Source organism: Balaenoptera ricei, chromosome 3 (assembly GCF_028023285.1).
Source record: "Balaenoptera ricei isolate mBalRic1 chromosome 3, mBalRic1.hap2, whole genome shotgun sequence".
Lineage (NCBI taxonomy): Eukaryota > Metazoa > Chordata > Mammalia > Artiodactyla > Balaenopteridae > Balaenoptera > Balaenoptera ricei.
Genome location: NC_082641.1, coordinates 150,205,823 through 150,217,000, shown reverse-complemented (window position 1 = coordinate 150,217,000; position 11,178 = coordinate 150,205,823). Strand labels below are relative to the sequence as shown.

Here is an 11,178-nt window from a genome sequence, read left to right as displayed (position 1 = left end):
TATTTTTATTTAATAAACAGGTACTTAGCAGTTGCAGTGTGCCACACATCAGCAACCAAAGTAAATGGAAGCCCCAGAAGGCAACAGAACACCTGGTTCCACTGACTTAGAATAATCTAGATTTTCCACACCTAGTCAACAACCATTTCGAGAAGATTCTCTTCGGCGGAGACAGTGCAGACTGAGGTAAATCAGGACTCTAAACTCTGACATAACTGGGTTTGAATTTCTGCTCTACCACTTAATGTCTGACTGTGAGCAAGTTACTCATCTTCTCTGGGTTTGCTTCCTTCTCTCTATGAGGAGAACCAGAACAATTTATCTTATGAAAATTAATCTACCACTAATAAGAGCAGTAAATGTATCATAGTACTTATCGTGCATCAGGCTCCTGGTGAAGTGCACAAAGGATTATGTCATTTAATCCTCGGACAACCCTGTGAGGAAGATCTATCCTTACAGAGTACAGATGAGGACCCAAAGGCTCAGAGAGGCAAAGTGACTTTTCCAAGGCCACACAGCTGGTGAGTGGTGAAGTTGGATTTTAACCCAGGCCTCTTTACACTCCATACATGTTGCAGGAATTTTGGCCTGGAGGCAAGCAGCATTTAAGTACCATCTTCCTGCCCTGAGCTGAAAATCCTAAGGGTCTGGAGGCTGAGGGCTACACCATGACTCATCAGTACCCACAGGGGCTCACTAGAGCCTGTTCGTTAGCTTGGGCTTGGGCAGAGGGCAGTAGAAGACCCCTGAGTCCCTTAGATAGAGCGCAAGGCCAAGCACCTTCCAACCACCTGCAGGGGTCTCAGAAGAGAAATAACAGGGGACAGTAATGGTAGCAGCAGCAACAACAATAATGTTGTAGATACAACCCAAGATGTTCTGGTTTGTGTCCGAAGTTGCTGGGGATGATAATCTCCAAACCATTCAGAATTCCCTCTGGCAGTCACACAAAGACACTGGCTTTAATAACAAGTAGGTTTGAGGAGCCTCAATGGGTAAAATCCCATGAGGCAGAGTCAGTGCACTTGGGTTGAAGTCCTGGCCTTTAAAGCCAGATGGCCTTGGGGATATTGTGTCATGTCTCAGAGCCTCAGTTTCCTCATCTGTAAAATGGGGATTGCAATAGCACCTATCTCCGAGAGAGCCATTGTGAGGATTACATAAGATTGTGCAGATGCTCTCGACACATGGTAACTGCTTTGTGGCCAGAGCCTGGGCTCTGGGCTCCAGATCCACTGGGAGCTGGGGTCTGGGTGCACAGGCCCATCCCTGTCCATAGCGGCTCCTCCAACAAACGAACTTGAAACTGCAGGTGATAATAAGCAGGACCCCCTCCCAGGGCCCTCTCCCTCTGATTTCTCGGGGTTGAGTTTCCTCTCTGCTCTCCGCAACCCCCTCCTCCTTAGTCCCACTACTTCCGAAGAGCAAAAGTGTCCCAGCTGTGGCGGCCCAGACAGCAGATGCGAGTGCGTGCTGTTTAGCATACTGGCTATTCACTGGCGCCCCTCTGAGCCCAGCACCACCTTCTCTAGCCCCAGGGTCTCAGCGGGGCTTGCCCACTATTACCCCCGAGGGCAGACCTTCCTGAGAGGGCTGGTCTTTTCCTTGAGCACTGCTCCGCATCACTCCTGCTGGCTGAGTTTCTGCTGGCTGGTCTACACTGGCAGGAGGGAGTGGATTTTTCCTGGATGGGGGATGAAGCGGCAAAGGTTGTGCTGCCGACCCAGGTTGCAAGCTTTTGAGAGTTTCAGTGCGTCCCAGATAAATCCATCCATCAATAGGGCTTGATAGCAAAGCCAGTACATTCCAGGGAGCGGGCCACCACAGGAGCTGCGCGGGGTCTGGAGGCTTTTAAAGCCAGTCTAAGACTCTGCTCCATTTGAAGATTTGGTTTCTTTAAAATCAGGGGAGTCTGGGTCAGCACAAATTTCTCTAATGACCCCGCGGCCGGTGGAGCTTTTGCAGTCTTTGATCTGTGGTTGGGTGGGGACACACAGGGAGCCCAGCCGGCAGACTGGGAGTTTGAGTCGGAGCTCAGTTAAGGCGCGGGTTGAACCTGTGCAGGTCAGCTGCCTTTTCTGCTCCCCAGTTTCCTTATTTAGAATGGGAACACGAGACTCTTTTGGGGATTCAGGGGGATGGTGGACGGTATGAAAACCTCTGAACAAATATTCTGTTCAAATATGGTTTTTCTTCTTCCTCTCCACACCAGTTGGGAGCATATTAAAAGGGTTTAATAAGTAACTCATTAATTGGCAGCCAGTCTGACACAAGAACAACTTTGTCCAGTCATTTCAACTCAAGTGAGAGGCAGATATGGCTACGGATCTCAGGGTAACACCAGGATACTGCAACCTCTAACCAGATCAACCCAGGCCCAGTTTCGCAGATTACTTCTCCACCAACTCTCCACCTTCAGTGACTGCAGGAGAATTGACCTCAGTGGGGTCCTGCCCCATTCCTGCTCTTTCGTCCAAAATAGCAACAACTCTGAATAAACCCCTACGCAGTTAGGTGTTTAATTAGATTCCTCATCCATTAGTATATTTTTAAATGCTTCTATTCTCATAATAAATTGAAGATCAGCTGTACCATAAGCCATGGTTTTTTTTCATTTTCCCTGGAAGACTCCTTAATGACTATGTAGCCCTAATTTTACAGATGCAGAAACCAAAGCCACGTTCGCAGGGCCACACAGCAAGGGAGTGACAAAACTGAGCAGAGAAATCCGTGCCACCACCGGCTGGGTGGCACGAGGGAAGGCACGGATCACTGTGGCAATTCCAGGAGGATTTTGCGAGTGTCTGAACCAAGAAAGTGCGCTACTGAGTCTGGACTTCGCTGAGAGAAACCGCTCATAACCGGGTAGGTGCTTGGAAACGTGGGGGGCCTCGGCGCCGCGAGCCGGAAGATTTCGTAAAAGGAAAGTCGCCTTCGGTGTTGCGAAACCCTCGCTCTCCAGAACGCGGGCCCCTGCACCACGCCGGCCCTTCTCTGGCCTTGTTCTGCTTGCGTTTGCGCTGAGGCTGAGACTGGGATTTTGGCGAAGGTCCCCTTCAGCGCTCTCGCAACCTAGGCCCGGTCCTTGGCCTGGAGGTCTCGGCGGGCAGTCCGAGGCCACATCCCGAGGTCCCTAACCGGAGCGCCTAGCTGCGCGGCGAACAGATGCGCACCGCCTGCTGCAGCCCAGGGCCGGCCGCTGAAACGGCGCAGTTGGTGGCCGGACCCTCCTGGGCCAGGCTGCGCGTCCTTAGGCCTCAAGTCCGAGAGAAGGGCCGCAGGCCCCAACTGCTCGAGGAACTGCCGAGGCAGGCGGGCGGGCGGGCGGAGGTTGCCCGGCCCAAGGGTGCAGTGTGGACTCCGGTCTTACCGATGAGCTGGGGCGACCTCAGCTCGTCTCCCAGCTCCTGCACCGACGGCAAACGCTCGCAAGCCTGGGAGGCGATAGGCGCTGGCGCCCTTGGAACTCAGAGCCCGAGTCCACCACGCAAGCCGGAGCAGGAAGGCCCTTCTGCCTCACTGTGACCGCTGGGCCTGGTGTCAGGGTGTCTGCAGGTGTCCCCTAGGCCGCCTTCCTATTCTTCGCTAAGCAAAGTCCTCCCAAGTATTAGAGCGCTCTGTTTGGGGGTGGGGAGGGAGCGCCAGTCCGCCGGCGATGCGCGACCCAGAACTAATTTCTGACTTCTTTGAGCCTTAGTTTTGTCAACTGCAAAATGGGGAGGGGCATCCAAACCTCGCAGAGACGTGGTGCGGGTCATCGTCAACCACACACTGCGTGCACAGCTCGCGGTCCGCGGCCGGCGTTGTACAGGGAGCTGCTGAAGGGGAATCACTCCCTCTTTCGGGAAGCGAGCGGCCAGCCCCAGAGTTCCTGTCTCTCTCTCCCTCCTCCCTCCCCGGGTCTGACCCGCCCGGGTCCCCACTGCATCGCCCAACCCCAGACGCCACCGGCTGCGGTCAGGCCTAACTCCGCGTGCCTGGGCGGGGCAGCCTCGCCCCTCTTTGCGGAAGCCTGGGGCCCAACCCCCGCCTCCACCCTGCCCGCGGGTGGATCCCAGCAACCGGCGCTCGGGGAGAGCTCCCGCGACCAGTCCGCCTGGGTCGCGAAGCTGCCTCTTGCCTCCTTGTCCGGCATCTGTAAAATGGGTGCAGCTTCAGAGACCCTCCAAACGAGACTACGGAAGGCCGCGGGGAAGGGCGACGAGGCGAAGTCTCCAGCCCTTGCCCAAGGCCGGCTGCTTCTTGTCCTCACTTCCCTCCGGGGACGTTGGCCGGGCTGAACATCCACACTCACCCGCCTGCCTCCAGAGCCTCAGGCGCTTCCTCCGGCCGAGGTGGGGCCTCATGTTGGGAGACGATCCAGAAGGAGGCGCCCATGTGGGCCTCCCAGCCTACTCGATTCCCGTTCTCCTAAACTCAGCTTCAGGGGCGCGTACCTGGTCCGGGTATTTCCGCGCCGCGACTGTGCCTCACCGTCCTCCTGGTGTGGGGACTGGGAGCTGTGCCCCTTAGCGGGGCGTCCTCGGGCTCTCATCCGGCGCAGCCGCAGTGGAAACGGCGGCGACCTCCTGGCTTTGCACAGCGGGAGGAGGGCGGTAGGCGCTAAAAGCCCTGGCTTGGCTCAGCAATTCCTCCCACCTGTTGGGGGCGTCCTCACTGCCCTGGGTGCGCGTGGTTGGGAGACAGTCGCCACCCGGCCACACACAAGTGGGCTGAGCCCCCCTAACTTGAAGAGACCCCTAGCCGTTCTCTGGCTGGGCAAGGCTTCGCTGGGACGAAGCGCTCAGGGAGAGCAAACGCCCGCGGAGTCACTGGTTGGGGAAAAACTGCCCCCTCCTCCCTCGGGCCGCAGCGGCACTGGGTCCCTGTCCCGGGCCTGCCTGAAAGCCCACCCCGGCGGGCCTCTCGTTCAGAGACCTTTGCGCAAAGTCAGGCACCAGAGAGGGAAAAAGATGTGTGTGCATTCCCCAAAAAGGCCCGAGAATCGAGGGTCCCTCTGGTAGAACAACAAACATAATTTAGAAAAAAACAAAAACCACTAAGCCCTGTTATGGAGGAATAGAATAAAAGTGAGGGAAAATAGAAAGCGATGCCAGTGCCCGAGGGATGGGCTGCTTGTTCAGCAAAGGCAAAGAAGATCGCTCTGGTTTTTAGATATTCAAGTCCCCAGCCGAAGGGCCAACCTTTCCCATCCTGATGACGGCGTTTACTACGATTTTTTTTTTTTTAGCGGAGAAAATAGAAGCATTTCAGGAAAACACCCAAGGAAGAGACCTGAAGCTCTGAGTCACCCTAGTTCTTCGCTGGGGTGTCTGTGAGTCCCCAGGGCTTGGAGGTGGGGATGAGGGCAGAAACGTTGCAGCTCCAGCTCTTTCTTAGACTCCCTCCCCTTCCTAGAGGCCTGCCAGTGCAGACAATTCCGCTGCCCGCCTGCAACGAAGGCGCCCAAATACCCGAGCCCGCAGGGTGCCGCGAGGCCCCGAGGGAGGCAGGGCGATGAGGCTGGCGGGGCTGCTACAGGGCCTCTGGGATCGCACCCAGAAGGGTTTAGCCTTAAGGAGCACCGGGGAGCTCGGCCTGGAGGAGGGAAGGAGAGAGACAGAGACCGGGACGGAGAGAGGCAGAGGCAAAGAGATTTTGGAAGACAAGAAGGGGAAAACAAGGACAAAAAGAGAGGAGGGAAATAAGGAGAGAGGACGCGAGAGTCGGAAATGGGAGAAAGGATAGGACAAAGAAAGATGAAAAACTGAAAGCAATAGAGAACGAACTATACAGAGGAACATAAAACTGGAAAGAAAAGTTAAAAAGATATAGTAACAGAGACCAAGAGTACCAAATAGAGGAGGAAACTGAATATTGTGGAGAAAGAAATGGAGAGGCCAGAAAATAAGAAAAGTTTTTAAAAGACTGAAAGGGAGAATGATAAAAGGAAAAAAAATCAACGAGCAAGATGAAATGTTCACAGACGCTGCGAGTGTGTGTTTGTCGTTGTCATAAGGGGCCACCTGCTCCAGATCTCGTGATCCCGAAACTTCTAGCTTTTGAGCCGAGGTAAAGCGGGTGTACTGGGCCACGCCGCTTTCACACCTGGGCTTGGGGTACTGGGCGTTCCGGGCGCCCCGCCCCCTCCTGTCTAGTGACGTCACCACGGCGGCAGTGAAGTCACATGACATCACGCTCCACCTGCGGTCCCACGCAACCCAGAAGGGCGAGGGTGTCCCGGGGTTGTGCGCTACACTTGCTCCCCGGACGCCGACCGTTTGGAGAGGCAGGAAGCGCGCCTGCTCTGCGTGCACAGCCCGCGCGCGCGCAGTGCGCCCAGACCCTCTCAAACCGGTCGGAGGGGCCCGCCCAGGGCCTCTCTAGAGAAAGAGGGAGGACAGTGGGTTGTGGGCTGTGGGAGGGAGGAGGCGTGGGCTTCGCGTCCCAGGAAGTTCGAGGTCACCGTGCCTCCCACCCCTTAGGTGGGTTTGACTTGGGACGGCCTAAGTACCCGTCCAGGCGGGGCCTTTCACTTCCCAACTCTGCATGGCACTGCTCTGCGACCTCTGAGCCTAGAGTGCCCTTCCCACGTCCACCCCATCCCGCGGGCACCCGGACTGCGGGCGGCCGGCACGCACTGACCTGCACCGCGGATCCTCCGCGGGGCCCCGAGCCGGGGTTCGAGCTGAGGCGAATACCGACGAGGCTCGGAGAAGTGGACGCGCGCCCGCACACCGCCGCTCGGCCTCTACCGCCGCAGGGGTGGGGCGCAGGGTCGGGGGTCGCCGAGCATTATTGGAACGAAAACGAAATAAAAGCGGCGTTAAGTGAAATAGCTAACTTTTTTATTAAATAAAACGACTTAAATAAAAGGAACGGAAAAGGAGAAGGGTGGACCCAGCCTCAACGCAGGGTGCCCCAGCCCCTGGCGCTTCCCCCAGTCGCCTGATCGGCCGCCCCTCCTCCAGTGGCCCCCGCGGGGGAAGCAGGTGGCCGGTTTCTAAAGAAGAAAGCCAAAACTTTTATTATTTACACGTTTGGGCAAAAGTACAAAGTATAATACAGGCGCCCGGCCCGGGGGCTGCGGGCGAGGGGCGGAGAAACGTAAGGCGCTTTCTTTGTCAGGCCCGGGCCTGGGGCGGGACTGGGCGCGGGGCGGGGGCTCGGATTGTGCAGTCGCGCGGAGCCCGGGCCCAGCCCCCCCTGCGCAGGCGGCGGGGATGCGGCCGCGCCCCGGGGCCTACTTGAGCTTGGCTGGCCCTTCCCGTCTCGGCCTCTATTCCCCCCCAGCCCGGCTGGGGGGCCTGGGCGCCCCGCCGGGTCGGGGCGGCGATACTTGGTGACGGTGCGCGCTGGCGGCTCACACCAGAGAGGTGACGGCGGGGACCTTGGAGCTATCCTCCTCCCAGGGCTGCAGATTCTGCAGAGCAAAGAGCGAAGAGTTGTGCAGACAGAGCGGGTCGGGCTGGATAGAGTCGTTGAGGCTCTTTTGGAAGGCGTCGTGTTGCAGCTGCAGCATGAGCCGACTCGCCTGCTGCCGCTCCGCCTCCCGCTCCTCCGCCGTCTGCCGCCTGCACCGGGGGAGGGAGAGGGACAGCACCGTCAGGCACCCGGCACCGCGGGGCCGCCGGCGGGGCCCCCACCCGCCCGGGAGCCAAGGCCAGCCGGGAGCCTTGAGGCGCAGAGTCAGTCTGCCTCCCCGCCGGCGTTGTGCGCCGGGGACCCGCGGGTCCGGGGAGTGGGTTGGGATCGTTTGTTTTTGTTGTGCGCGGGGAGATCGCCGGGAGGAAACTCCGCCCGCCGCCCACTTGCACACCCGGGTATTGTGGCTTCGCCAACAACAAAGATTGTTTCTTTGCGGGGTAACAAGGGCAGGGCGTGTGTGTAACTGACTAGGCCCTACAGGCAGCCGGGTCACTGGGGTCCGCGGGTGGGCGGGCAGGCTCTGCACCTCGCGGTGTCCCCGGGTCCGGTCAGCCTCATCCGGTTCTCCCAGGCTCTGTCTCAAACCCCTCTTGCAGGACGCGATCGCTTCGCCGTTCACGGGTTGGATCGAAAGAGCGATCGGATAAAAACAGGGCTGGAGTCGGGAAGGGGAGCTAGAGCGGGAACCCGGAGCCCCGCGCGGATTGTCGGGAATCGGAAAGGCAGGGGGCAAGCGGGAGGGTTTAGCGGAGCTCGAGAGGCCCGGGATGGGGTGGGGTGTTGGGGGGGGGGGCAGGTGAGAGGAAACCGAGCGAGCGCAGGAGACCGAATAAAACACCGAGAGAGTTGGAGAGGCTCAAGAAAGCGACACAGGGATGGGAATGGAGGAGAATTCCAGACGCGGGTGAGGACAGGCGCGCGGGAGGGCGAGCTGGGAGATAAAACCTGGGAAGCAGGGGGGAGGTGCAGCCCTAGGAGGGCGAGTAGGGGGTAGCGCAGGGTGGGGAGAACGCGAGGCTCCGGCACGGGGTGGGCGAAGGGCCGGTGCAAGGTAGGCCGGGCCGGGCCTCTCTCACCGCCACTTGGTCCTCCGGTTTTGGAACCAGGTCTTGACCTGCGCATCCGTCATTTTGAGGGACTTAGCGAGCGCCGCCCTCTCGGCCGAGGCCAGATACTTCTGGCGGTGGAAGCGCTTTTCCAGCTCGCAGATCTGCACCCGAGAAAAGGACGTGCGCGGCTTCTTACGCTTGGGCGGCGTCCTGTTCTGGTAAGGGTGGCCGATGCGCCGGGTCACGGTGAAGGGCGTGAGCGCCGCCGCCGCTGCGGAGACACACGAGGCCCCCTGAAGCCCGGCCCAGCTCGACTGCCGTTCAGGCACCATGCGGACCCGGTGCCGCCCGGTGGGGCGCAGAGTACTACGCTATTTCGTTGGTCCCGAGGGTCCCCAGCGGCACCAAGCCGGTTGGGAGATGCCCCCCTCTTCCCCCGGGCACAGGCTTATTTCCCCCAAACTCTCTGATTTTTCTCCCCTCTATGGTTGCCCGGGGCCCTGGGCGCTGAGGCCTCCACCGCACTTGGGCCTCCGGAACCGTTTCCCCGAGTGAAGCACGTAGGGCGCGGCGCCTCTGGCCCCGGGAGGGCCGAGGCCCGGCGCCTGTTTGGACACCCTGCTCACCTGTGAAACGGTCTTTTACGAAGCGGCGGCTGCTCTCCATCCAGGGGAAATTGAGGCCGCCCAGGCTGGAGACCGTGGGCACGGAGGGCATGGCAGGCAGCGCGCTAGGCAGAGGCGGCGGCACGGCCCCAGGCAGCGGCCTGTGCGCGGGCACTCGGATCACGCCGGCGGGCGCCAGGCTCAGGTTGACACTGTAAGATCCCGCGTCCTCGAAGGGCGCGCCGAGGCCAGCAAAGGAGGTGGGCAGAGACGGGTATGTGGCGCCCGGACGGCCCCCGGGGGGCCCTCCCAGGTAGTTGGCGCCGTCGGGGCCCCGCGGGGCTGGTGCGCTGTCCTGGTCCGGGCTGTTGAGGATCTGGTCGATGCCGAAGCTGATGGGCTCGTGCGGGTGCGGGGTCTGCGCGCTGGCGGGCGCCTCCATCCTGGGCGGGCGGAAGGGCTGGGCTGGGCTGGGCGGGGAGGCGGCTGGGTCCCCGTTACGGCGCGGCCATGGAGCGCCCGGCGCCTCTCGTCGCACTGAAACTTTGCCAAGAGTGCGCGGGCCCGACAGGCTCTGTGTCATCTTTCTTGAACCGAACCTGGAGTTTCCGCTGCTAATTCCTCTCCCGCCGCAGCCATTGGCTGCGATCAACAAGCCTCTCTCCTCCCATTGGCTCCTGGCTTTCAATAAAGGCCTAATTCATGGAAATAGGAGCTTAGGGACTGTTCCAAGGTGACATCATTTTAACAAACGAACAATAGGTCAAATTTATTAGCCGGGATAATGGGCGGCGGATATTAGCGCCCGAACCACAGCCTCCCAAACCCGAAATCTAACGAAGCTGCAATTAGGAGACGTTCCCCGCTCCTCCCGGCTGGGGCCGCTTCCCGGCCGCCGCGCGGGGCGGGCAGGGCGTTCCGCTGGTGAAATTGTCGTTTGCTGAGGGGGGTTTCGTTTTCTTCCAAATTTTTTTTTTCATCTGAGCAAAAACCAAACCATATGAATCCTTTCAATTACAATGGAGTTGCAACTCCGGAACGACCCTGCGGAATCTGCGGCAGCGTCCTGGACACCCCACCGCCTCGGGAGCAACGAAAGGGGCGCACCGTGGGGCGCAAGCTGTGCGCTGCCTGCGCGCGGGGTGAGGACAGCACCGGAGCATGCCCCGCGCTCCCGAGGACACCGACCCGCGTGGGGAGAATTCGCCCCCGCCCGGGCTTCGGCCGCGGCGTCGCGGCCACTTTAGAGACGCTCCCTGGCACCCACCCGGCAAGCGGACCGAGGCGAGACTCTCAGGTGCCCACGCGTGCCAGGCCCAGCTGAACGGGACCCGGGGTCGCCCGGTGGGGAGCGAGATCCGGTCCCTCGAAATTCGTTGCAGGATGGACGGGACTGTGGACCCGCGGGGAGACCTGCCCGTGGCGCGGCAGGTGTCGAGACCTGGGGTTCCCGAGGGGCAAGGGCGGAGGAGGCTCATATTTAGAGCAAATAGCGGGATTTCTTTGGGTAACCCTGGGCGCTGAGACCACTCCTTGCTTTGCCCGCGCCCTCGGAGGCTGTGCAGGCGGGCCAAGGGGCACCGGTGACAGGACGGCGTGCAGGGCGGTCAACCCACCTTCCCCCCGCCTCCAGTCTCAGCTGTCTCCCCAGGGGAGGTTTACAGAATCGTTCTCTACCTGCTAATTCTAAAATCGTTAGGTGCAAAGGATAAAGGACTGCTGACCCCTTGGCAGGGCCTCCCTTGCGCTCCTCGTCTTGCCAACGTGGTGAGAGCTGGAATGCTCCATTGGCAGAAGGGTGTTCGTATTTGGGCCAGGTCACATCCTAGCTGAGTGACCTTGAGCAAGGGACTCATAGCTTTAGGCTTTGGTTTCCTCGTTTGTAAAACGGAATGCGTGAATTGCGAGATGGTCCCGAGCAGCGAGTGAGATGTGGAGAGCGCACGGGGTTAGGGCCTGGCAGGTAGTAGGCAACAGGAAGCTGCGGCTGCCCTCCCACCACCACTCCCCCCACCCCCCCAGCGTGACAGTTGATGTGTTATTCTTAAGATTCCTGTTTGTTTGCAGTTTTATTTTATTTGCGGAGGCTCAGTATCTTGGAGAGAGAGGTGTAT

General features: G+C 59.6%; 1 protein-coding gene across 1 annotated transcript; it reads right to left on the bottom strand.

Annotated features, from left to right (window-relative positions):
- Positions 1-7,345: 7,345 nt before the first annotated feature.
- Positions 7,346-9,647, bottom strand: TLX3 (T cell leukemia homeobox 3). Its single transcript, XM_059919633.1, has 3 exons — positions 9,086-9,647; positions 8,487-8,730; positions 7,346-7,556 (listed from the first exon to the last, which is right to left on the bottom strand). The coding sequence occupies exons 1-3, from the start codon at positions 9,645-9,647 to the stop codon at positions 7,346-7,348; spliced, it is 1,017 nt and encodes a 338-aa protein (XP_059775616.1).
- Between the last annotated feature and the right edge of the window lie 1,531 nt (positions 9,648-11,178).

Bases quoted from the DNA above. Each gene is read 5' to 3' on its own strand.
- TLX3 (XM_059919633.1), bottom strand. From the start codon at position 9,647: ATGACACAGAGCCTGTCGGGCCCGCGCACTCTTGGCAAAGTTTCAGTG. The intron at 8,731-9,085 runs GTGAGCAGGGTG...GTGTCTCCGCAG, and splicing joins CGTAAAAGACCGTTTCACAG to CGGCGGCGGCGCTCACGCCC. The intron at 7,557-8,486 runs GTGAGAGAGGCC...CCCCCGGTGCAG, and splicing joins AACCGGAGGACCAAGTGGCG to GCGGCAGACGGCGGAGGAGC.